This window comes from Venustampulla echinocandica (genome assembly GCF_003357145.1).
Source record: "Venustampulla echinocandica strain BP 5553 chromosome Unknown scaffold_1, whole genome shotgun sequence".
Lineage (NCBI taxonomy): Eukaryota > Fungi > Ascomycota > Leotiomycetes > Helotiales > Pleuroascaceae > Venustampulla > Venustampulla echinocandica.
In genome coordinates, this window is record NW_022474206.1 from 4,082,694 (window position 1) to 4,108,783 (window position 26,090).

At 48.3% G+C, this 26,090-nt stretch overlaps 7 protein-coding genes across 7 annotated transcripts; 2 read left to right on the forward strand and 5 right to left on the reverse strand.

Annotated features, from left to right (window-relative positions):
• Positions 1 to 203: 203 nt before the first annotated feature.
• On the reverse strand, positions 204 to 2,249 carry BP5553_03878 (putative defective in cullin neddylation protein 1; the record flags this gene model as incomplete). The annotated part of the gene is made up of 5 exons (XM_032012501.1): positions 204 to 630; positions 679 to 850; positions 909 to 985; positions 2,047 to 2,090; positions 2,166 to 2,249. The coding sequence occupies 5 exons, from the start codon at positions 2,247 to 2,249 to the stop codon at positions 204 to 206; spliced, it is 804 nt and encodes a 267-aa protein (XP_031872194.1).
• A 441-nt stretch (positions 2,250 to 2,690) lies between these two features.
• Positions 2,691 to 5,446, reverse strand: BP5553_03879 (PX protein; the record flags this gene model as incomplete). The annotated part of the gene is made up of 7 exons (XM_032012502.1): positions 2,691 to 2,900; positions 2,948 to 3,134; positions 3,283 to 3,689; positions 3,755 to 3,784; positions 3,841 to 3,950; positions 4,172 to 4,915; positions 4,969 to 5,446. 7 exons carry the CDS (start codon positions 5,444 to 5,446, stop codon positions 2,691 to 2,693), a joined length of 2,166 nt encoding a protein of 721 aa, XP_031872195.1.
• An 868-nt stretch (positions 5,447 to 6,314) lies between these two features.
• Positions 6,315 to 7,261, reverse strand: BP5553_03880 (Ribosomal protein L15; the record flags this gene model as incomplete). Its single annotated transcript, XM_032012503.1, has 2 exons — positions 6,315 to 6,906; positions 6,957 to 7,261. The coding sequence occupies 2 exons, from the start codon at positions 7,259 to 7,261 to the stop codon at positions 6,315 to 6,317; spliced, it is 897 nt and encodes a 298-aa protein (XP_031872196.1).
• A 2,048-nt stretch (positions 7,262 to 9,309) lies between these two features.
• On the forward strand, positions 9,310 to 10,564 carry BP5553_03881 (Uncharacterized protein; the record flags this gene model as incomplete). Its single annotated transcript, XM_032012504.1, has 4 exons — positions 9,310 to 9,385; positions 9,468 to 9,519; positions 9,744 to 10,075; positions 10,194 to 10,564. The coding sequence occupies 4 exons, from the start codon at positions 9,310 to 9,312 to the stop codon at positions 10,562 to 10,564; spliced, it is 831 nt and encodes a 276-aa protein (XP_031872197.1).
• Positions 10,565 to 16,378: 5,814 nt separating this feature from the next.
• BP5553_03882 (uncharacterized protein) lies at positions 16,379 to 16,612 on the reverse strand (the record flags this gene model as incomplete). The annotated part of the gene is made up of 1 exon (XM_032012505.1): positions 16,379 to 16,612. One exon carries the CDS (start codon positions 16,610 to 16,612, stop codon positions 16,379 to 16,381), a length of 234 nt encoding a protein of 77 aa, XP_031872198.1.
• Positions 16,613 to 16,972: 360 nt separating this feature from the next.
• On the forward strand, positions 16,973 to 20,705 carry BP5553_03883 (uncharacterized protein; the record flags this gene model as incomplete). Its single annotated transcript, XM_032012506.1, has 3 exons — positions 16,973 to 17,078; positions 17,174 to 20,566; positions 20,620 to 20,705. 3 exons carry the CDS (start codon positions 16,973 to 16,975, stop codon positions 20,703 to 20,705), a joined length of 3,585 nt encoding a protein of 1,194 aa, XP_031872199.1.
• A 4,529-nt stretch (positions 20,706 to 25,234) lies between these two features.
• Positions 25,235 to 25,982, reverse strand: BP5553_03884 (Uncharacterized protein; the record flags this gene model as incomplete). Its single annotated transcript, XM_032012507.1, has 2 exons — positions 25,235 to 25,902; positions 25,976 to 25,982. 2 exons carry the CDS (start codon positions 25,980 to 25,982, stop codon positions 25,235 to 25,237), a joined length of 675 nt encoding a protein of 224 aa, XP_031872200.1.
• Positions 25,983 to 26,090: the final 108 nt, after the last annotated feature.

Consider the following 26,090-nt stretch of genomic DNA (forward strand, 5'->3'; position numbering starts at 1 on the left):
ATAAGGGATTGTATGAGTGGAAGACATAGTTTGTCACACCGCCAAGGAATATATTAGGAAAGATGCTGTAGGTCATAATTCGTGCGGTGCTGATTGGGATTCTAAATACCGGGGAACCCCCATTTGCGCCGTTATGCAATGCTCGCTCGAACGATTGAAGGAAAACCCTTCGATCCCTATCGAAAAATATATTGGAAGACTTCCTAGTCTGTTTCCATACGTTCCCCAGCACCTCGTTTCGTCTTCACGTACCCGACGAAGTCGTCAATAACCCCTGGCCATGCCCCGTCCTCGCTCCAGAAGCTCAATAATTCGTCTTCTGTAGCTTTCTGTAAGAACTCCAATGTTTGATTCCACATATCTTTGTTGACGCTCTTGGTCCATTTAGCGTTCAAGAACTCGATCCATAGCTCAGCCCAGTTGGTTGAAGAGGTAGCTAATGTCTTGCCAGGAGGAGCAAAAAGAATTTCCCAATATGTGATTGCATTCTCCAGCGGTAGAGCCTTTTGTCCCTTATCCCTAGCACACACAAAGACATGCCTATAAACTCGCTTGAAGAGGGCATTATCGCTGGCAAGTTGATTTATTTGTGAAGCCACGTGTGCCTTTTGTTTCGCCAGGGTATCCGCGCTATACCTTGATCAGTAAGGATAGGATATCACAAAATAACCAACTTACCGGATCGCCTTCCATCCCTTCACAAATCCTTCTTTGGTTATCTCACCGAGTGCTGGCGCCTGTATTATCTCTAGGGGAACTAGCATGCTTGCATTTTCGAGGTCGACTCCAAGGTCCGTGAGATACTTCATCGTGCCATTCACGCCAACTATCTCTGCTTCATCACCAGTTTCTAAAATTGTATATAAGTCAATATTTGAATCACCAGACTAATCCCGGGAGGTATTAACCTCTGTAGCTCCCAAATAATTTCTCTAGATTTTCTTTTCCTTTGTCATTGGGGGCAGCTCCATTAGAAGCAAAATAGCTGCACAGGGATATGTTAGCATAGTGTATGAATCCATATGACAGTACAGCCAGGGCATTTAAGTTCGACTAGGTTTCACAAGGAGCTCTTTGCCGACTTTTCCGGAGTTTTCTCTAGGCACCGTATCGTCGCCCACTTTCTCGATTTCAATGAGGGTGACCGGTGGTGTCCAGCTTTGGCTGATGCAAGGTCTATCAGACGACAATTTGGGCTCGGTGTTGCAACCTTGGCTAGATGAAGCATTTATGTTGCTTATAGAGAGTATTCCACACAGACTGATGTAAGTTCTGCTAGTTCACCTAGGGGTCGGCGTTTTATAGGTCGGGATCCTCCACTTGATTTCGAACCAAGCCGAGGATTAAATACTAGTCATATTGAATAATATTGTTCTGGAACCGCTGAGCCATATCTCGGACCGATTTGTATAGAGATCCATGGGAGGTTTAGCCGACTGCACGTAGGAAGATCCACTGCCTAGGTTCTCCCGTCGGCTTGGCCAGCCGTGAAATGACTATGATGGTGCCCATCTGGCCCCTTTAAGCTTTGCATATCATGTTCGCGAGGAACAGTTGTCTCATAAAAACAGCCTGGATCAAAGCAGCGCCCGAATGGCACCAAGGAGTGCTCGGGAACAAGTTGCGGTCGTCTTCATCGAGAGATGGCGGCGGATCTTGAGATTTTCAAAGAAGAGAATATAAGGACCATATCGGGTGTGGGGAACTCGGTTTATGAACAGCATATTTCCAGCCCATGATAGTGATAAAGGCTGGCAATTTTGAGAGTGAAGTTCAATGCAACAGAGGTGTTGAATCAACAACCATCTTTAACTTTCGACTTGGTGTAGGTGTACTCTCCTACCATGCGATATCAAACGTCATCATAATCACGGATAGGAGATCTCATATCCTAATCGATACCATCCGACACATTATCCTGACGTTGATATCCGCCATCCATATTTTGAATATTCGCGAAGCAGCTTCGGTGCATGGGAGCCAATGACGTGTTTGGTTTCCAAGGTTGACGTCGATATTGCGGAAAAGAGAAGATATCAAGCTTACCTGTCAGTAGCCTGATCAATCTTCCAGGCGGAAGCTTTTAAGAGCTATAGAAGGAGGGGCTATCAGCATCATTGCACTTTCTGATGTTGTCACTCTTCGCGGTCAGACGGGAGGCTCACCTTTTGCGCAATCTTCTCCGGTACGCCAGTAACAGCCATGAACTGGTTAACTAGAACTCGCTGGGTCGCAGTAATGGGAGGCATCTTGGCGATTCTTTAGCAACGACCAGCCTTTGCAACCTTTCGTTCCCAAGTTTTCGTTCCCAAGAACAAGATCGCATGGAGGGGCGCGAGGGGTTCGGCGCGAATTTGATACCGATAAGTCCAGGTGCTATCATAAGCGAGCTATAGCACGTGAGAGAGCCCAAAAAGGGGTGTCAAATGGAGGAGACCGGAACTTTGAGAGTATTAACTCTCCAAGAATTTATAAAAACAAGGTTTGTCTGGCAAATTATTTCTGCTACTCTCTTACTATCTACTTCCCTCAGCCTGTCCTCGTGATACTACCAACAAACACTGCTGATAGTTTGCGTTCCCCGACCAAATGGTAAGGCACTATTATTTACCAAACTTTGTACACCAGTTTGAAGTTACAATGAAACGCACCATATCCCAAGCGCCTCAACTTAACGCTTTGGTTTAACTTCAATCTCCCAGAGGCATGCTTTCAACTTCTTCCTGCAGCTGTTTCCAATTATCCGCTTGCAGTTCTGAATACTTCACCCGCTCCTGCGCCCAATCCTGGTTTAACCTGCTGAGATGATACTGTGACTGCTGGAAATATATAAGCTCGTCTCTTATGCACTCTTTAACAAAGACCCCCCGAGCATGCTGAGCGACTATTGACTGCTTGTCCTGTATTGGTATTAGCGCTGGTCCATAAAGAGATATATATAACCGACCTTGATAATAGCCTCGGTCACCTTCTCAATCTCTCCTGGCTTAATGAGACCCTCTGGTTTTGCGCGAATGGCAACAAGCTTGTTTTCGTTGGTTTGAATCCGTCTCTCTAGATACGGAATATTATCCTTGTCGTAGCGGTCGCGGCGGTCGAACATATCTCTCATGCTGACCAAAGTATCCCTTTGCCTAGAAGAAATCACGAAGTCAGATATGTTTTATAAAGTGGGGTTACGGACTCGCAAGCTAGTTGAGGTAGGGAATGCATATACTTGGACGAGCTCGTGGCCGGGTATTGAAGGTAACCAATCGAAGAAGGAGATATCAGATTATTTACCGTTTCATATCTTCCAGTACACCCTGATCCCAAGCTCTTGCCTCGTCCTCTAGAAGATTTTGGCTGTTGGAAAGATGCTTGGCCACAGAATGCAGGCCTTCATTGAGTAGCGGCACATCATTGGTATCCGTCGCGTACGTATCCTGTGATATATCTGTCAAAGATTGCAAGGAGAGAGATAGGCGTAATTGGTCGGCAGCAAGCCCTTCGTTCCGCTTTGCGAGCCTGTCCATAAGATTACACAAATTGATATAAATATCGGCGGATCGGCGGATACCAGTACGGGTGGTACTGAAAAGATCACTGAGGGTCGGCAACATGGAATCTTCTAGACCGGGTGGAAGAGATTTCCCTGCAAACTCTTCTTGAACCGAGATAGTTGCTTGTTTTCGCCATACAGAAAGCTCCTAGTGCTAATTAGTTTGAGTTTTAAAACACTACTTCATACTTAGAGGAACCAAAAGTAACTTACTGTCGGAACTGTCAAAAACATGATCACCAACTAAGAGGACAAAGGTTAGTTCGGCAAGGTATGGCCCTAGAGGGTATAGGAAATACCTGTTCCTGATTCAATACTGGATGCCGGACTAGGGCATTAGCAAATCGAACGAGCCCCCTCCTCCGCTTCTCGATAAATGTGCTGTCGGCAGCTAGGTGATTCCCATTTACTGACACTGGTTAGCATAAGTGGATGAAACATATATGTCATAGTATAGCCCTGTTAACAAGAAAAAAAGGAAAGACGAGTTCGGGATTACCATGAAGGAGAAATTCCTCACGCTAACAAAATCGTGGCTTCTTCGGGTATTCGAGACTTTAGGTGGATGGGCGTTGGCACTCTACTTAGAGTGCTGAAAGGCTTTAACAAGAAAATAAGCCTAGTACATACCTCCAACCCTCTTGGGTGGCAGCAGTGGTAGTTGTCGAAATGGATATCGCTTGTGTAAGCAGTCTAAAAGCCAGACAAAATCGCTGTATCTTCTTACAACCTTCGTCCCTTTGCGCGGACTTGCGACCTGGTAGTTGTGATGCTGGAACATGAACATTCCCTCTTTCTCCGGTAGTAGCGTTACTGTTATATTTTCTTCAACGCCTCCCCCGGTTACGCGGCCTCCACCAAAAGACCGGCTTGGAGTGGTTTGTATCGGGCGGTCGCCCCCAGCTCCTGAGCTGCCGAACCCGCCTCCGCCGATTGTAGAATTCTCCGGGTTGCCAAAAGACAAAGCTGGGGCACCATCGTAGGATCCCCAGACACCAGCTGCAGGGGTGGAAGGTGTGTCTCCAGGCGGTTGGCTAGAAGTCTCGTTGGGCGGTTCGTTTGAGGTAGTGGTAAAACTACTTGTCGTTCTGACAGGTTCTTGTATGCCATTGCTTGTTACGCTGGGTACCGCGTTTGCTTTGAGAGAGCCTGTATCATGATTGTGACCTCTGTGTAAAGCCGGGCTTGCCCATGGATCCGCCTCCGGAAAATCGATTGGAGATTGTCGAACTACTCGTAGATTTGGTTGATTGGGCTTCTGAGGAGCTGGTAGGGGTGTAATAGGATGATGGGCGGGTTTCGTAGCAGGTTCTGAGGCATCTGGAAGGGTGGCCGGTGGCGAGGACAAGCTCGCGAGATTGGGCACTGGCAAATCTGCAACGGTATTAGCTAAATTAAGCACAGTGTTGATCAAAAAAGGCACCGACTTCGTCGTCGGTCGTCGACGCTATCTAGAGTTATGTCCTCATGTTCTTGCGCTAATCCAATCAAGGCCAGCAATACATTAAACTCGTTTCTGCCCAGATCTCTGAGTTGACTACCACAGCTGATCAAGTTCATGATCTGAGTCTGTGAATAAGAATCAAGATTGCCGGCGCTTAAAAGCTTTGTGACTCCAGTAGGACTGATCTTTCCTCCATCCCCATCGCTCTTGAGCAGGTCATCGAAGATGTCAATATAGCTATCGGGAACTTCTGACCCTTCAAGCAAACTCCTGACCAGTTCACCCCGCCCGCCTTTTTTCGCAGTAGGTACATCCCATTCACCTTCGGCACCATCGTCTGCGAATAAGGATTTCGACGCCGAAACTTGGCTGGGTTCGTCGTCGAAAAGGGAATTGCGGGACTTTGAGGCGAAGCTGTTTATTGGAGTCTCCTCCTCGGGTGACGATCCGAATAGCGACATTGTTTCACAGATATGATTTGCAGTAGGTCGGTCGGTAAGGAGAGGGGGTGGGTTATCAGCAGGTGTTCGTATGTAAAGGGATGCGACAAGCGCAAGTTTAGAGCTTCGCCACTGTTGTTGATGTTGATAGTGAATCCCTGTGCGATGGTCGAAGCTATCCAACTACACGGCTCAACATCCCTGCAAAGAACCCTTGTTGCTTGTGTTCAAGCAATACCTCTCTATAAGACCCATTGTTCATAATAAATATTAGATACTGGTTACACTGGCGTTCAAGAGAGAAAGCTATCGTTCAATTAGAAATGGAACGTTCATTGAAATAAATGATCAAATAGCGGGTGTCTCATGGATCATTAATTCCATGTACCTACTTATTGGGCTGGTTCCAGTTCTGGTTCACCTTTAGCGCTAGAACGGCTGCTTCTAGGTGGCTACCCTGGTAACATACCTTAGATAAAGCAGTCGATCACTATGAGGATCTAGTGTCAGTCTGTTTATTTGTCCAAAACTCTACATTATATATTTTCACTCTCTATCAATGGACCTCACAGCCCAATAGCAGTCCATAGGCAAGAGCGAAAGGCTCAATAATCTCTATTACTAGCCAATTCACGTTTTGTTTTGTGAGGTGTATATTTGCACATTCCAGGACGAAATTGCTGGACCGATTCGTCTCTCAAATATAGAGGATAAAACAAACAAGAACAAGACGGACCCAGCTATACGTAGGCTAGTAACGCAAGTTACAAGTTAACTCTTAATACAGCGAAAAAAGTGCTACAAACGCCTATTATCATTGGTACTATATGCCCATTTATTGGTACAGCCATAACGTACACACTCTTTACAACGTCCGTCAATAAACCGACTACCATAGACGGTTTTCTTTTGCAGCTGCTGCAGTGCCAGGCTTTTTCGACTTCCGCCGGCCTCCAACTCTTGGTGTTTTGAAAAACAAACTAGGCCCTTGACCTTCCCCAACCATATGACTCAAATAACCTCTGTGTGCTGGGTCTCGATAATATTCTATATCCTTACGGCTCGTGGGATCGGGTAAACGGTATAAAAATGGTGACGCAGATGATGCTGTGGTATTAGACGTTGGAGAGACCTCCGCAGTATTTGGCGCCAGAGCAAGTGGGGTGAAGCTTGATTCCGACTCGCCCTTCAAAAGCCTCTTTATCGATTGTTGCGTGTAGTATCTAGTAGTGACGTTGCCTCCAGCGGCCTCAATTGTTTCGATAGCTGCTGCAGATGCCCGCGACACCAGGATGTTAATAGGCGTCTTCAATTCCTCCTTTCCTCTTGCTAAAAGCTTGACTCCATCCTTCTTCACCCCGTGAATGCAACGCGACTCGACCAGCTCCTTGACGGTAATAGGGCGCGTTGGGTCTAGGCGGCCTTGATCTATCCAAGACTGTATCCGATTTAAATTGACTGGAGACATTTCGGCGGAAAAACTAGTTACCAATTAGCAACTAGGTATTAGAAGGGTGAAGATTCTCCATACAGGTTTTCAAAACCTCGCACTCCATGGACTATGTCCTGCGGCGTTTGGCCACCTTGGAACCGGGCCGGCACCGAGCCATGCTGCTTTTGGCCCTTATGACCACGCCCTGATGTTTTTCCTTTCCCTGATGAGGGACCTCGACCACGGCGAATACGCTTGTTGTATGCCCCAGCATTATCGGACAACGTTGCAAGAATCGAGGAAAAGCGACCCTGCATGAAAGGTGACAGCAGGGCTATTGAGGGTAAAGCCGCGGCGGGCGCTGTTCGGCAATACGCCGTAAGCGCTGCTAATCGGGGAGGCATTGCGATTGATGATGGGGAAACGGAGACTGACTGATTGTTGTGGTTTCGGCTTCACTTTGGGAATTTTAGCTCGATGCGGCGCCGCTTTAATATCTCGCGTAAAGCGGCGTTCCATCGAATCAACTACGCCCGTATTCTGGGCTGTTCGCTCCGAAGTATACCGCACCTGTCTCTCTTTAGGTGCCTTATCTATGCAACATTTGCGAAGTAGCTAGTGTAAGAACAGGAGAATACAGCCCATAATCATTCACCGCTGTGCTGAGCTTGCATGATGCTTTACTTTCTGATAATTCCCTAGCCTCGTCAGGTCCCTACGCTTATATCTCGTCGGTTTCGACCATTGATAGTGGTGCTAACGAAAGCCGTTGGGGTGCCCAAAATGCAAAATATACATTCCCATTTCAATACCGTTGACTAATAGGGGAGATTGCTAAACAATCCTTTAGCTACCAATGTAGGATAGCTCAAGTTTTTCTTCAACATATCGTCCTAATCTTAGATTTAGCTCCCTATATCGCCACTGTGGTACCATGGCAACGTATATATTGAAGGCCATCCGCTTCCATTGACCAGTATCCCAATGCTAGACTTCTAAAGGAGCCTGACAGGGCATCCGATCCGTATTATGATATGAAGGTGGCAAGCCCCTGATTCTCAAAGAGACCGCCGCCAAGCACATAAATGGATATGGCTAGCACCTGATGCCTTATTTCAGGATTGATGCAGAATTTCAAGACACAGAATCGTCCATAACATCAATAGTTTCTGTCAGATTATGCCATTCTAGTGTGTGGGCCCGGACTGATATACAATTCTTAGCTGCGCACATGAGCGATGATGAAAGGAACAGCATCTATAGCTTTTAAACGTAAGTAAGAAGATCTAAAAATAACGAATCCATATTGGCGAGTAGAAACAAATGTCCGGATGATAGAAGAGGTTGTCAAATACGTACTTGCGTGATACGGATACTGCCATGAATCGATTTGACTAGGCCCCGGATTATCACCCTAGGAGAAGACATTGGGGAACTCGCCATTAAGGAAGTGGCCAGAAGGTATATTCCTCCGAAAGCTGCAGCTGAATTAGCACAGCATATGGCCGTATTCTTCCACTAAAGAGGCATGTCCGCGCAATATCCCGATAGCAGTATGACTCCAACTTTGTTGCATGGAGACACTTTGCCCCGCAGGATAATCGATACGATGGGCTTTACGGTATATCAGCTTACTTTATTGTCTTTGGTACACCGGGCGAGAAACAAATGCCTTGCATTCCTGCTAATGAATTTAGAGGCCGTAGAATAAGGCAGCAAGGAATGGTATGGGCAAGCAACTAAAACCAAACTAACAATTTCGCCCCAACCCCTCCACCCTCCACCCTCCACTAAGAGTAAAGTTTCCTTAAAAACTTCAAAATCATTTTTATCAATATTCCATTCCGTCTGCTTTACTACCGATTGTATATGTGGCAATGATTAAAAATCGCCTTGGAATTTTTAACAACTAGTTTTAGTCTTTAGATGAACGCCGTCTTAAGGACGAAGACCAAACAGCATCGCTGAACACTTATAGGTTATAGCTTATAGCCGAATAATGTATTTTTATTTAGAGGTTCTGCGAATGCCTCGAACTCTGTACAAAAGTTCAAGTATTGTTATTTGCCCGTAGTCCGCAACTTGGGGTTGCATGTTGGCGAGATCGTGCGCTATTTACACAGAGTGCTCAAAAATATCCTCCCAACCTCTATACAGGGCAACATACATCTTTACCAAAACTTTCAAATTATGCCCTACTAAGAAGCTGGAAAAGCCCTCTCTATTGAGCAACTTATCGAATCACGTGTCGGGAGTTATTCGGAGACATAGCCCGGATGCTATTCGGAGACATATCAGCACTATCTACAAACCTCGAGAATATATAAAGGAGCTCCTGCCATCTGTTTGGCAGCTCGCTTTCTCAACTCTTTCATGCTATCAAGAATTTATTTCCGAAGCCTACCAAAATCCCCCCCCCGAATTTCAATACGCAACTAGGACTTGCAACACCATGTCGACAGGGGAAAGCTTCCACAGCAAGCATGCCGCTCATTATGATCGTGGGGCTTCGGGTGCTACTTTGAGCAGTAAGTTATCTTGCTTGGTGGAAATATATTTGCTATCTAGCTTGGTTGAGAACACCACTTTCTAATAGGGTAATTCGAATAGTCGCTAAGATCATCGTCCGCGATCTACCGCTTCCCATAACGGATGATTCCAAGTTAGTACATACTTTCCTTATTGTGCTCAGTATATTTCCTTCGTCCGATGGGACCCCGTATGATAAATCATACTCTTAATTTGACTCCACAATCAGCTATTCAAGGGGTGCGGTGCGCATTTATACCCTAGGAGACCGCCATATATCTTACCTGAGAACACCCGTTTCATTTCCATACACTCAAAAGCACACGGTCACACTAACACCATCTTCTCTTATAATAGTATACTCGACAGTGCCTGCGGCACAGGGTTAGTCACAGCTGTCATCAAATCCAAGTACCCAACCGCACGCATCTTAGGCAGCGACATAGCTCCAGGAATGATCAGCATTTATGAGGCTCGTGCCAAAGAAAACAATTGGCCCAGTGTCTCCAGCGCCGTCTTGGATGTGCGTGACCTCAAAACTTTGGAGGACGACACGTTTTCTCACGTCATCACCAATTTTGGTATAATGGCCCCAACTTTTCAGGATAAAGAAGCCCCCCTGAAAGTTGCGAGGGAAACATGGAGAGTTTTGAAGAGCGGTGGCGTGAGTATCATTAGTACTTGGGCTGGTATGGTTCACTGTTTTGATTCTATTTCTCCCCTTTCCACCGTTTATTTGTGCTACCTTCTCTCCATTATATCCTTAACCTCAAAGAATGGCCGGGCTAAAATTACTTGTAACAACAGAGCGGAATTTTGACAAGGCCTTCGAAGCTACAGCCCTCACCATCCGTCCCAACGAACAGCCCTACTCCTGGGACATCGGCGGAGACTATTGCCGCGGCTTCTATCTCATGAAACAGCTTGAGGAAGCCGGATTTGGCAGTCTAGTCGAAGTCAAGAGCGCCAAAGGTAAGGTTGAAGCGAATAGTTTGGATGAGTTGGTGGAAAATATGATGTTTTTTAAAGATATGTTTTTCAAGGGGTATGATGATGAAGAGCTGGCGAGGGTGCCAGATATCTTGAAGGAGAAGGTAAAAGCCTTGGAGAAGTTTAAGCAGACGGAGGACGGGGTGGAAATTGAGATGGTCGCTTGGATTGGGGTGGGATGGAAGTAGAAGGAATTTTCTTGGAAGAGTGGTTACATTATATTATGTATGCTTTTGCATTTTTGGAGAAGAATTCCTACGTACATTGCGCCAAAAGCCATTCAGAATTTCAATCGATGGCTACAATAGCTCCTTGCAAAATAACAAGAGCAGGCCAGCCCCAACAGAAGTTTGAATGTCGGTTGACAGCATATATGTGGCATCCGTAGACACGGCAAGCGACTTATCTAGTTGCCTTGGAGAGCGCACGGGTTGTGCTACGACGCAATATTTTGCATCACAGTTTGCTAAAGAAATTCTAAACAGCGGGGTGTATTTATGTAGAATATAGAAATGCGAAATCAAATCCTACTAGGATACCATAGGCCCTACCAACCTCGGGGGTGGATCCATGGCTAGTTCCCATCATTCCGGACCAAATGTGTAAAATCATCAGTCAATTCCAGCTTGGTTTTAGGGACTGGCATACCCAGTGATCTGATATAGAAATGCGACGAACAAATTAAGGCCAGTTCCATTACACCTTGCAACAGAAAGTCCTCTTCACAGATACTCAGCTGCAAAGCCGTGCACAGACTGAAAAACTTTTATCGATGCACATTTTTGCCATCGTTATTTTGCCACCGGCTCGTCATTCACCCACCCACATCCGAATACCTGTCCATGACAGACAGCAGCAGTCTCTCAATTTTGAAAGCCCGGTTCAAGAAACGTGTTCATAACAAATAGAGCAAGCCCCAAAATAGACCTCCATTAACAATCCTGGATATTTTCTTGATAAGTACTGTAACATGCCGCTCGGCAACCTTTCCCATTAGGAGGAAAGAGATCTTCATATCCTCAACTGCCGCCTCTGCAGGCGGGACCCTCAAAAAACTCGGGATGAAAAATGATATTAGACAGAAATAGCAACCTACATACCTAGGTACAATGGGAACCTCCGTGGTGCGACACTATTCGAACTTGGTTTTGTAGTAAAGTCAACAAAAAAAATCATACCCTTGCACAAGCAAGCGCGATGGCGTAAACCTGCAGCTTGAGGTTGTAGATCGCCGCCGCAGTGATGGGAACCTTCGGGTTTTCCATGGCACGGTCACTTTTGCGCATTGGACGAAATGGTACGCCACTCAGACGCTCGTTTGGGGTGTGGACTCGTGTCCAGACATCTATTCCGGGGTCAGCTTGGCCCTCGGCCACGAGGGATCGGCGAGGCGTTTAACCCTTTATTTCACGATGGGTGCACACGACTAGGCAGAAACGGGTTGAGATATTCGATAGATCGGCAAGCAAGATAATATGGAAGTAATAATGACGGGGAACAGCTACACCTACGTAGTGCCTACCTCTGTAGATGACTATCCCGTGGGAAGTTCCATTCGTGAAGATAAGTTTGTTGAGGGCCGTTGGGCGACTTTGTAAAGAGTGACTAATGATGGACGGCAACTAGATCGGCAGACGGATCTGGCACCGAACCTATTACGAAGTAGTCGGCATAGTATTGAGAATACATCCAGCACTTCTTCGAACTCATGGTGAACTCCCCTTTTCCCTCGATAATACAGCAGAAACCCTGACTTGCAGGGCGGCAATAATAGGACTTAGCACTCTGGCGTCTATCCTAGGTCGTCCCTAGCCAGATCCTAGACAGTCTCACCATAGATTTGGTGTCATTTACCTTCGAAAGGAGTAAAGGTCTGGAATCAGGAGCCGCTGGATTTTGTGGCACTGCCTACTGCAAGCCTTCACGGAATAGTCAAACTAGGGCGCCAAGGTACTGCCATCATCCCAGAGTGTCTTTGGGTCTTTTGGGCAGCTGCATTACCAATACGGGGCGTAATACGGGGTGTATAGTATGTCCAGACTCCAGACTCCATAGAAGCTCAGATAAGCCGACCTCGGGATGTACGGACACGGCGCTGAAAACCTTCTCCATTTATTCCGAGTCATTCGGCTTAGCCATCCGCGGCCACCAGTAATCTTTTACTTCTTTGGCTCTTGACTTGTGGGCTTCTTCCTATCTCTCGTGCGTGGCGCACGAAGGCCGAGATGTCACAGGGGGGAGGCTACTTTATAGAAACTCTCCTTTTGTTGTCTTGTCCGCCGTGGAATTTGGGACATTGTAGTAATGAGCTAGGTCGGCCTTGGACCATTGGTGCGTGGGATTGCTTGGTGTGACGATGGCCTAACCGGGAGCGGTTATATTATTGGACCATTATGCTATGTGGAAGCGTGCTTAATTACTTGGTGTATTTCGGATGCAGCCCTGTTCACCAGGGCGTTTCTTCACGACTTGGGTACGGCCTGTGCTGTACCAGAGAACCAGTCAAGGGCGAGGTCTGCTGTAAGGCATAAGGCATAAACCATCACTGTAGCCAGCACTCTGCCAGCACTCTGCCAGCACTCTGCCAGCACTCACTGGCATTGTTATTATTGCCGCAGTACGAAGTACTCTATGTATGTAGCACTGTAGGAAAGTACTCCGTAAGGCCCAAGCCGAGGACCGTTGGGGAAGAATGCAGGCGCCGGATGAAGTTTGGGATCCAGGGAGGTGCAGGAAGCCCTGTCAAGAGGGCACTCTCGATCGGAGACTCGTGGCCCGTCAATATAATAAACATTTGCTGAGATGAGAGCTGAGTACGTAGTACCTTGCTTGTTTTGATTCGATTGAGGCTCGGATTGACTTTGTGTCTCTGTGAGACCAGGTGGCGGGCGTCTCGGGATATCATTCGCCAGTCGGTTGCCTTGTTCTGCCCTCGAAGGCTCGCATGGAGTACAACTAATAAGCCGCATTCTTAGTGTAGATGAAGGTTTAACTAAGCCTTTACTCAGGACGGTGTCGTCAACTATGCCCAAACAAACGAATGCATGGCTCTTGAAACCAAGGTTATGTAGGAGGCAACGGCGGCACTCAGCGATAATATGCACAGTATCCGGGTGATAATAGCAATCAATGGACCTCTCGAAATGTCTGCGCCGTAGGCCATTCCCATTCCCATGACAGCGCCTTCAACTGGGGAAGCCGATCCACACAAATACCAAAGGGCTCGACGGCCGAGGTGGCTTGGAAAAAAGCTGGGGAAGCCCAGGGTAGACCCAGGGGTCCCAATGGATGCTTCACACCGTGGTGTGCCATTGGCGCAATTAATATTGATTTGACTGGAGGTTTGCACGGTACAGGGAAAGGGGTTGCAGACGGCGCACGCCTAACGTCTTCTGCCTTCCGATGCAGATGCAGATGCAGCAGATGGGCAAGGCAAGGCCACACTCGCACTGCTGCTGGCCGTGGACGACGGTTTGATCATAGCCGGGCACCGAGTTTGTACCGTACGGGAGCACAGAGTAGCACCCATACATACTGCCGTGCGGTGGGCATGGTACCATACGCTGGAGAGCTTGGAAAGGTCGACGACGAGCAGCATCGTCATCTTTTGGCTTTGGCGGGTGATGCGCATGGCGGATTCGTGTTTGCAATGAATGGCCCGTCGTCGCCCCTGGTCGGACACTCCCGCTGCTTCGAAGTACGTACGGAGCACGTACAGTACAGCTTGTCACTACTTCCCCAAGCCGCCAAGTCCCAGTCAGTAAGTAAGTATCTCTCGTCGTCCCAGTAGCCCGTCCCTCCACCAGCTCGTCCCAACGGTCGAATCGTTCTTCCGCCAGAATCTCCTCCACCCTCTGTCACCTGAGCAGCAGCGCCCACTTTATGGCCCCGGTTGTTGCGACGGAGGCCGGTCATTGCCCGGAGGCAAAAAGGGCGTGGTGCGGGACGAAGTCTTCCATCGTTCCACCCACATCACGATGCATGCTCAAGGCATGCTCTTTCTTTGGTCGGGTGGGTTGGCGTTCGCATGCCAAGGCGAATGTATTATTTCTCATCAACCGTAAGGATGCGGAAACCCCCTAAGTTCGAAACCAACTCTCCGAAACCCTTATCGCCTATCTGCTTCGACCCCTGAGGGCAGGACTGCGGGGGAAATTATGCGGAGAAATTCGAACGTCGCCCAAATCACTAGATCAATAATCTTGCTGGAGACGTTGTATTATCAATGCCAGGCACAGAGGAGAGAACAAAATACGAAGTCCTTGGGCGTTACCCCAAAGGCACGCTGCGGGCGGCGCGCGGTTCTAGTGCAGCAGGTGAAAGATGCATCTATCCTCTTGTGTGCCCACTTTCATGCAGAATAATCTCCTGGGTCCTTTCCGAGGAACCGAAAGGATTGAAAAGCACGTAGAACCCGGAGCGTTGAATAAAAGCACCTGCCGGAGAGCGCCGTGGACGGGGCGTGTTTGCTGATGTGATGCGCAGCTGATAGAACCTGCAACAGGGACTCGCAAGATAAGTCCTGTTCCCGGAAAAATATCTCATACTTTCATACGTACGAAAAGCGCTTGAGTCTGCCGCTGGGTTATTGCACCTGTTGACCGGTCGCAATATATGCCCGCCTCCTGAGATGCATGCCGTGTAACGCAAATGTCGAGATGACTCGAGCGAGGCAAGGGGATATTCATGGACCGAGAGATCTTTTTATCAATCGTGCCGGAAGAGCTAGCCTGCATGGCTCTGGAGTGGAGTGGTGTGGTGTATACTCCGTAGATATCATCGGATTAACTGCGTCGTAGTATTAATATCGGTTTGCAGCGGCAGTCTGTCCCCGACTTGAGGCATTCGGCCATTCAGGAACAACCCATGAATTGCCTCTTCTCTCGGGATCTCGCCGTTCGTCTAAGTCTCGCTCTCCCTGCCTTGCTCCTCGATTCTTTCACTCTACATACCTCCGTCGCCTGGCCCATCGTACATTGATCATGCATTTGGGCCCCGTTGTTCCTCCTAAAGGCTCACGGACAGGGGCGGCCTCCCGAGGGCAGTCCAGGTCCATCTTTGTTAATAATAACGATGCTCAGGGACGTGCATCATACACCCGTCAGGAGCCTAGGGACCTCGCACTTTATTTCCACTATCTTAGGCCCGGTGCTAGGACCCTAGAGCTTCCGTATGCCAGTAGAGTTCGGCGTTGGCTGGGCTCCATGGCGTTGGCATCGCGAATCGAAAACTACCCGTAGAGCCATCCCATATTGGACGAAACGTGCTGCCGCAGACAGTCGAGGAGACTTCAGATTCCCCACAAACCCTTACTTGTCGTCGTCTCAGGATTAGCCCAAGGCCAATGGGGAACCTGGTCCGGCGTCGAAGTGCATGCTCGGCTTCCCGACTGCTGGTCAGGCAGGTCACCCAGTAGGGCCCGCAGTGATGGCATTCCAGGCATTCCAGCCCATAGTCCGTAATTTGGAGTCCATAGCTCAGCGTCACTGCCACGGATCCACCATCGAGGAGGAGCTAGCAGCGACGGCGCCCAACTACTCCAGGCCTCTAGCCTCCAGAACCCAGCATGGCCCAGCACGGGGTGGAACAGGCGAGTGGACAGTGGGAGAGCGATTCACAGCCACGGTTTCGTGTCAGTCTGGGTACTCGAGTAGCTGTCTTCGGAGCAGCGCCGACTCCACAGTCCCTCCACACTCCACACTCCACGCTCCACAACGGGAAATAATACTACTCTCTAGAGTACTCTGGAGTACTCTGGAGAACTCGGGAAGCGTACGAGTACGGGGTACTCGACTCGTCGCAGGCTCGTAGCAGCGCGGACAAGTCGCAGCGCCGTCGCCCTCAGCAGCACGGCGGACGGCCGGGAGACAGTCGACGGTCGACGGCGTCCAGGAACGCAACAAGCTACGGGGGCAAGTCGCTCAGGGCGGGCGAGGGACCGTAGACAGACGATGGATGGCACGCATTGCAGCTTTAAACATCCGCTGGGATGGAATTGGACATCAGATTCGGTTAAAGCTCGAGATCCAGAGAGCGAGCGAGGTACAGTACCCGTCAGGAGGAGCAGTAGGCTTTTTTTGGGCTGGGAGCTCTGGCTCTGGCTCTGGCCTTGGGCTCTGGTGAGCAGTAGCAGTAGCTGTAGTGGCAGTAGTAGCAGCAGCAACCAGTCGTAGTCCCGTACTGTACTTCGTATACTCCTCCACCGTGCTGGTGGATCTCTTGATGTGTGGTTGCATTGTACTGTCCTGTCCTGTCCCTATTGCTGCTAGCCGTGGGTGCTGGCGCTGGCGCTGAAGTGGAAGCGCAAGTGGCAACTGGGCAGCCAGCCAAAAAACCCCCCCCAGCTCGCTCCCCTACTGAACCCCCGACGGGCGTTTGGCCAGTCGAAAGCCGCCCAGCACCAAGAAACAACATCCCATCCTACCCTATCCTTTCACTTCCCGTTGCCACGATCGATATCCCTATTTCTGCGTGCCTCTGCAACCAAAGCTGCGGACTGTTCAATGACTGGCGTGTTGAGATTCCTGTAGCATGCCAATCCGAGCCTTTGGAAGCTGTCCCTCCTAACTCGCTCTCGACGACGACCTTCCACCACGATGCTGAGCGAATCCCCAGCCCTTCAACCGCAACCACTCGCCATGCCCGCCGCAACGTCATCTAGCAATGCGGGTTCGGGTGGCGGAACTGGCAATGGAGAGAATGGTATGTCGTCTTCCATCTTTCATCAACCGTCGTCCGTCTTCCGTCTTCCAGCGCTATCACGAGGTCGAGCTGCGACGTTGTGATATCTGATATAGCCGCTGTGGAACTGCTTTCCCCAGTCCTCCATACGAAGAACCCCAGGCTCAAGGCTAACATGGCAATCCGCACAGTTGCTACCAACCCTAAATCTGCGAATAGCTTCCCCCCACCTAAGACGGACAAACCGAGACCCCACGTCTGCGGCACCTGTCAACGGTCCTTTGCCCGATTGGAGCATCTCAAGCGTCATGAGCGGTCACACACGAAAGAGAAGCCCTTCGAGTGCCCGGAATGTGCGAGATGTTTTGCTCGCCGCGATCTCCTGTTACGCCACCAGCAGAAGCTACACATGACAACCACCCCATCTTCCAGGCCTCGGAATCGACGAGAGAGCGCGGTAAGCAGTACTGCGGGAGGACCGGGCCGGGTGCGCAAAGGGTCGGTTGCCAATGGACATGGAGCTGCAACGATGAGACCAAGAGCGAACACCATTAGCCATGTTGATGGTGCCCACATGCAATTAATGGCCGCTACGAATGTTGCTGCTGCTAGAGGTGGTCTCAACTCGACGCATAGTCGCCATCCCAGCCTTGCCGGATTACCAATGCAGAATGATTATCACTTTGGAGGTATGTCTGCGGCGATGGGCCAGCGAGGCATGAATCACGGTTTGCCAAAGCTCGAAACCCAAGGCTTCAATAATGTCGAGTTTGGCGGCGGCTTAAGGACGGCTCCAATCGTTGGTGGGTTCAATGCAGAGTTTGACTTTGAAGGCCTGCTCTTTGGACCTGGCTCTACAATCAACCCGAATGCGCTTCATTATAACGAATCTCCACAATCGATGGCAATCGACTCTGCCTCCCCCTACCATCAAGGGTTCTCGGATATGTCCACTAACCAGACTTTGGACGAGAATTTTGACTGGATGAACGGTTTCGAGCACCAAATGTCGTTTAATGAGGCCAATGAGAATGCTATCGATGGATCATCCCCTTCCGCCATAAGCACGGCAAGCCAGAGCGGCATCAGCGAGGTTATGCTGGACGGATCTAACAATCCGGCTACCTCTTCAGCGTCTATGTGGCAGCAATCTATGATGGCACCACCGCTGATGACGCCTAACCCGTTTACCTTGGATCTTGCAAATTCCGGGTTCAACGACCTGATGAATGGTGGGCCACTTTCGCCGCATAGCTTGCCACAAAAACATGGCAATGATCCTTATTTCTCAACGCCACCACCGTCCATGAGCTCAGTAAGCCCATCAATGATGTCCGGAATCACAACTCAAGCATTTCACCCACCTATGAACCTAGGCCCAGAAACGCCAATTTCTATGAGTGGGTTCAACACCCAGTCATTGCTGCCTATAGCCACTATTACAGATACCACCCGCCAAACTCTCTGCGCCGCATTGGCTCAATGCACCCCTTTTGGTGGCCGAAAATACTCCTTCCCAGCGACAAGCTCGCCCTTGTCTCCTCATTTCCCTGGACGAGCTAGTGGAGTGGGCGATGTATCACGCAGTCTCCCTAGCACTCAAGATCTCCAACGGTATATTGGGGCATATATTCGATATTTCCACCCCCACCTTCCTTTCCTTCACATACCCACTCTCTCATTCGAAGTGCCTGCCTATTCAAACGACGGAAACCACGCCGCTGGCTTAATCGGAGGACGTGGATGTCTCATCCTCTCAATGGCCGCAATCGGCGCTTTGTATGAGCTGGAACATGCTCAGTCGAAGGATTTGTTTGAGTCTGCGAAGAAGATGATCCAGTTATACTTGGAGGAGCGCCGAAAGGCTGATGTCCGAAAGGCGGATCACCGAAAGACTGGTGTTGACCCATGCTCGAGACTCCTTGAAAACTCGGTTCACACTCCGGTCTGGCTTGTCCAAGCAATGTTGCTTAATGTGGTTTATGGCCATAACTGTGGCGACAAGACTGCTGGTGATATTGCGAGTACACATTGTGCAGCTCTGGTTAGCCTCGCGCGGGCTGCAGATCTCCTCAAGCCGCATGGTAGCCAAAGTTCTCCTGAGCGCCAAGAAATGGGACAGTGGGGAGGTGATGAAGTCCCAGAGGACCAACGGGACTGGTACCATTGGAAGATTTTGGAAGAACGGAAGAGGACACTCTATGCTGTCTTCATCCTCTCGAGTCTCCTTGTGTCTGCCTACAACCACGCACCGGCTTTAACCAACTCCGAGATTATGTTAGACTTACCATGTGATGAAGAATTTTGGTCTGCGGAATCAGCAAGCAGCTTCTATGCAAAAGGGGGTGCAAGAATGGCTGATCATAATCAAGTCACTTTCCACGATGCACTGGGTGAACTCTTGCGAACGAGCGAGAAACAACAACAATTTCATGTAGCACAAGGCCAGCCCTTCGGATCGAGCAGTAGCGCCCAAGAGCTGCCCAAGAGTGATCTACGACCTAGTACATTTGGATGTCTAGTATTGATCAACTCCATTCACAATTATATCTGGGAAACAAGACAAAGACACCATAACCGAGTCTGGACGAATGAGGAGACGGAAAAGATGCACCGCCATATTGAGCCAGCTTTGAAGGCTTGGCAAGCGGCTTGGGCAAGCAATCCTCATCATAGTCTTGAACGACCAAATCCGTACGGCCTCGGTCCTCTATCTGCCGATAGTATCCCTCTCTTGGATCTTGCTTACGTGCGCTTATTTGTCAATCTTTCACGGTCAAAGGAAAAATTCTGGCAGCGAGATTGGGATGGAATGGCTGAGGAGTTGTCTCGTGGCAACGAGATCATTCAGCACGCCGAGCATTCGCCCGACTCCAACGGCGACTCAGACATGTCTGGTTCCAACTCTGTTTTCGTTGATACACCTCCGACATCAAACTCATCCCCGGATTTTATGGCTGCGCAATTGCTCCCGAATAACTCCTCGCACCAAGATAATGCTGCTCATTCAAGTGGGTCCGCACAAATGTCAAACCAGTCTATATCTACGTCGAGGCGTGAACGCCATCTCCGCAAAGCTGCATTTTATGCAGCGGACTCATTATCGATGTCGGACAAGTTAGGCGTCACATTTGCCGACTTCACATCCCGAGAATTGCCTTTACAATCAGCGATGTGTGCCTTCGATTGTGCTCAGGTACTCGCAGAGTGGGTTGCAACTGTCCAAGAACGGGTTGGGCGCTATTTAGGCATTCTCGGCAAGGACGAGATTGATCTAGGTCAGGTTCCTGGCATTATGTTGCTTGAAGAGGAAGACTGCAAACTCCTTAATAAGATACAAGAGGTGCTAAATAGTGCTGAAATCAAGATGAATTACGAGTTAGCTGGTATGAATGCTGTAGCTCAGATTAACGCTGCGCAAAAGCTTCCGGGGGCCGACGATGGTGGTTATGGCAGCCAGATTTTGAGGGTTACAGCTTATATGCTTGATAAAGCTGCCGTTTGGCCTGGTAGGTCTCAAATCTGAAGGAAACAGCGTGACACTTTACTGACCCAGCAACAGTCACACATCTTATGGCTCGCAGTCTTGAGACGCAAGCCAGCCACATGCGAGCCCGAGCTGAGAATTCGGTTGCACAGCGGGAATGATTCTCCTACGCTTTGATCGCACATCAAACTGGATGCACATCCGCAGCAGACTCTTTCAATCTTTCTTCATGTACAAACCAGCATCTGAATGATAACGATTCGTCAGCTTGCCGCGACAGGCAATCTCGTATATATGGGTGGGGATTTCCAATCGACCTTGAGAAATTTGATGAGTGACGACTGCGCTGCTTTTGGGGAGCCCTGGATGGCAAATGACGTTACGACCGAATCAGATGTTCCACGAAAAATACTCGGCTTATCCAAAAGCTCTCCAGGCCTTATATGGTCTATATTCGAAGAACGACCTCCGATATACGATATACACACTCGCTTATTGCAGAATGCTTTCCACCATCGATACCCCTTTGGGACCGATTTCTCTTTACCTATTTAGTAATGACTTGCTGGATATGCCGATTTCTCAGTGTGGCTTGATTTGACACCGAGTTGGATGCTACGTCGGGGGCCAAGCGTAGTTTTATGTGGTCTTACTGCCGGCCTGGTGATGATATTAGGGTTAATTGTTTGGACGTTGATCTATTTTGAGTTATGAACGGATGGGGTGGGCACGGGTTTTAGGGGTTAAAAAGGTGTTGATAGTACGGGGTGATGGGTTGATTTCAAGTTCAAATGCTGAGATACCTCAGGCCAGCTTTGCAGGCTTAGAAAATAAGTGACAGGGAAGAATTAAACCATCATAATTGATGCATCTTCATATCCCAAATCAGCTATTTGTGTATGATCATCGTCATTAACCCGAAAATTTAGTAGTAATGGGGTGAGGATAAGCTTTACGCACCTCCGAGAGGGTGTGGTGGTCAATGACGCCCAATCCGAGCTAATACAATTTCATTTGACGTTGTATCTGTCCTTAGACCCCGCAGCTTGGTATACTACTTAGTAACCGGGGAAAAAATAACTAAAAGGGACTTGTAGAGCTGCAAGTCGCTATGGATGAGACATCATGATAGTCCTATAAAGCACCTCAATAGTTCTAATAATCGGAGGGCGAGCTCAACCCGGTACGTGGTGGCTTCTACGAACCTGTGGACGAGTGGTGTTTTCTTCGTACTACACTACCTCTTTGAGCACTTTAAGGGCTTTTCTCGCTATTCTATACGAGTTTTTCTACTTTGAATACTCGTCCTAAGGATTGAGGCTATCCAACGGCCACTTTGGACTCTGCTAATACAATCCTAGAGCCTAGATTGAGCCGGATTCGACACGCTAATAACTCCCTTCGACGTGTAGCCGCATGTTCCGACTTTAAATCGATCGAAACTAGCCCCCTTTCCTTCGGTCTATACGAATCTTCCTACGTATCGATAAAACCCCACGGGGGTACGAAGCCAGCTCGGCCCAGAGCCTCGAATCGATACCGTCGTAGACGCCGGCATCTATTCCACCTACGAGAGAGCTAGCTAACCTGCGGCTGCTAATACTAGACGAAAAGACGAAGGAAGTAGTATATTCTTATAGTATAGTTACTAAGACTCGGAGATAGATTTAGAATCAGGGGCATATAGAGTATATAGGGGGCTTGAAGCTAGTCAGTTACAAGTTATAAGAGGATAAAGGAGGGATATAAGGACTTGAGAGGACTAGTTGAGGAAGGGTTTTAGTGGTATAGATCTATCCCTCTTACTTCATACGCCAGCGTTTACGACTACGATACCTTCTCCAACTATACTACAACTTAAAAGACGAGGAGTGGCTTACGAGGAGAGAGACAGGGCTTCCGGGACCAATAAGGCAGGGCTTTTAAGGGTGGTTTCCTCTGGAAGAGGCTATCCTACTTGCCTAGGGACCTTATAAAGGTATATACTATATATATAAGGTAAAGCCTAAACCCTAGGCGCTAAGCTAGTTTAGGAAATAAGGTATATATACTCTAGCTCCCTCTTGTTCGTATATATATTAGTAGCGCCTAAGAAAGCTATTCCAGGGCAACTCCCGTCTATAAATAATAATAAAAGAACAATACCGTAAAATAGTTCTAATAATCCAAGCTGCTAGGAAGCCCTGGTTCTATTGTGAAGGCATCGTACCCTCTAGTGATGTGTGTCGAGATCTTAGCCGAACAATTTGTGAGAAGTTCACCGAACTGCAGTTGCTAATATACTGTAATTTGAAGGGTCAGCTCAATATTTTGCTTACTCAAATTGGCCCCCAACTAAATCTGCGCAAGAGGTTTTGTGAGGAACCCCTGCTATATCTCACGCGTGGATCAAGGCGGTGACAACGATGTTTTGGCATCTATGGCTTGTCGAGGCAACTTCATCATTCGAGCGAGTTTGGTCTTGTCTCCCTCCTTCTTATAGCGGCGGGAATTATGTGTAGCCAATATTATAGAGCTACTTTGTAGTGCGGTTTGAGCGCTAGGATTAACTTGAAAGCGCAGGGAAATTTGGTTTTGTCTTGCTCTCTTGGTATATTTCAGGCTGAAAGACCATTTCTGTAACCTACAGCCTATCCTTTTGTCAGTTCTGGATACTCGCATCATCTCCCGGCTTTTGCCCTCCTGGGGCAGCTAGTTGAGCTGAAGATCTTCAACTAAACCCATTCAGACAAAAGGGCTTTTCGTCCCCCCCCTCGCCCCCGGGCCAACGATAGCTGAAGATATAAGTAACCTCACATTCTTCGCTTCAATAAGATGATTAAACAGCTTAAACAGCATAAGCTCGTCTCCTACGACAAGATGGACTGCAATGGAATTGGCCCCCTAACATCGGCATACGACAGCCCATCGCCACTTGCTCTTCGCTCGCTAAAAGTGCGAAATGCGGCAAAACTCGTTTGATCTCATTCCATTTCCCCTTCTTGGAGAACAATAGTCCTGCTTGCTATTGTTTACATTTTAGCTGCATTTTAAATAAAGTTAATCAATAACTCACAGAAACTCGTACGGTGCTATCTATGGTCAATTATAATAAGAGCTTGTGGCGTGACTCTTTATACATCTCCGACCCCAAATTTTAGATGTCTCTTGTCCCCTCTTTACCTCACCCTAACGCGTATAACCCACTTGTACAATATACATATCTCTATTTTATATTCCTACTTAGTGTGAACATCGATTTAAGGATAATTGGGGCACTCCTACGCGTGCTAAAGTCCGTCTCGGTAAAGAATGCAACTCCTATAGCTATTTTCGCGAACGAACCAGTATTGAAACACCTTATAATTCAGTCTGTTAATAAGTCAGGATCCTCAAGTATACGAAAACACTTGTATAAATTAGGAATTCAAGAAACAACTATATTATAAGGCAGCTACAATAAGGTAATAAGTGGCCTCCGCTATCTGTATAACGAGTAAGGCCGTAAGCTCTTATTTCTGTCTTTGAAACTCCAGCGGAAACCAGGCAGGCTTGTCAAGTGCTCGTAATCGGTAGTGGACGTAGTGATACTGTCATAAAGACTCCAGGGCGATATCAGAATATTGTTGACCAAAATGGCTAATGGGCAAAGCAAAATTTGGTGATTCTTGAGCATACATCCACGCCTCTCCTGGCTTGAGTAGATGGGGTTTTATATACTAGAAATGCAAAACTTCTAAGCAATTGCGAACAAATCATACGGTACACTAAAATCCCAAAAATGACAACAACGCGAGGCTAAGCAGTCACACATGTGCGAAGCTAGAAGCTAATATTGCAGCAGTACGAGCATATTATATGCAATCGTAAAGAATATCAACTAAATATAGTCTTTGTGCTAGGATAAGTTAGGAGATTCTGTGCAGGGAAATAGTATCTAGATAACCAACATTTCCGCGTAGCAAAATAGAATGGGGATATATAACTTGCAGGTCAAAGTTAGAACCCCTTTCTTTCCTATGCAGTTATGAAGCAGTATCCATCCTTAGGGAATATATCTATATTCCATATGACAGTAATTCATATATTATAACTCCGATTTACTAGCTGTGCGTCGCTATAAATTGTCGGATCCTCGAGACTGCCAGATCCATTATTGTCCATTTTCTGCGACTTCGACTCAAGGAAAGATACATATCAGAATTATAGCTAACTATGCAGTCTCCACTCACCAGCAGTCGAATAACACGCCTTAATACGGAGACCAGGTTCTGAAAGGACTGTGTACGCTCCGTAGGCAAACAAGGATGAATCCATCCCTGAGGACGTAGCGAGCTTACTTCGTATACCTAGGAAGAAATATCTAGACCTCATCTGACGCGTACTCGTTTCGCTAATAAAATGGAGCTCCTTTGTAGATCACTCAAGTCTAGCCTTGCTTACAGGACAGAACGGAATTTTGGCTCTTGCTCCTTGAGATTTAGAACACGCGGTCCTGCACTGGCCAGGAAAAGCAGCATACTTCGTATTATTCGGACCGACTTTCATCTCTAGATCAAGATGGCTCCTGCGACGGAAATGCTTCATTAATGTCTCGCAGCGGCCACGAGCGACCTATGTCCTCCGGTCTTCCCACCGTCCCGCAGTATCTATAGAATCCCCAAACCTAATCCTAAACGCCGTGTTCTGCTGCATCATGATCCTCATCCGATTAGCTTACAGTGTCTATCTCCGCATTCCCCGTGGGGGTTTCTTTAGCCACGGCCTTCTCGCGGTCGTTCTCCCCTCCTGTTCCCTCCCCATTAACCAACTTCCCCAGCGCCTCCACAAAATCCTTCGCCAACTTGTCGTAGCTATCCTGCAAAGTGGTCCGAATAAAGGCCATCAGAACCCGGTTACTCGTGCAATCTCCTCGGCTCTCCAACACTAAGCCATCCCTCGCCTCCTCCTGCCGCACAACCCACGTTGTCACACTATGGACTCCCATCGGTGCGTGGGTAATAGTCACCACCCCATCGTCCTTTGCTTGCATACTCGTCTCATATGTAATTTCATCTGGTATAATGCGCTTCGCCCACCCGCCCCGCCAAGTGTCCGCGCCTTCTGGTTCCGCCTGATCCGAGCTGGCGGAGCTTGATTCAATGACGCTGAAGACGGGAAGGGCTTCAATCTCGGCGGTACTCGAGGGTTTGAGGGCGTTCGGTACTTGGCTGTAGAATGCGATAGAGCTAGGCGGGGGCAGTTGCTGGTAAGATTTGAGAAGTGGATTGAGGGTAAGCATTCTCTCATTATTGTGGAGGAGGGAGAGGACATCGGTCTTCTTTATGTGGGGGGGTAGTGGAGTAAGGGTTTTGACCGTCGTGGTGGTGTTGAGTAGTGCTGGGATGGGCCGAGGTGGTTAGCTGTAGCTCCACGAGGTGGTAGGGAAGTGGAGGGTGCGATTTGGACTTACAAGTCATGGTTGGCAGGCTGGTGAAAGGTTGGAATTGAGAATAATTTAACAGTATAGCATAGATAAAAGTAAATAGAAGTTGTACTTGGTAGTGGTGGAGGCGGGGAGGAGTTAG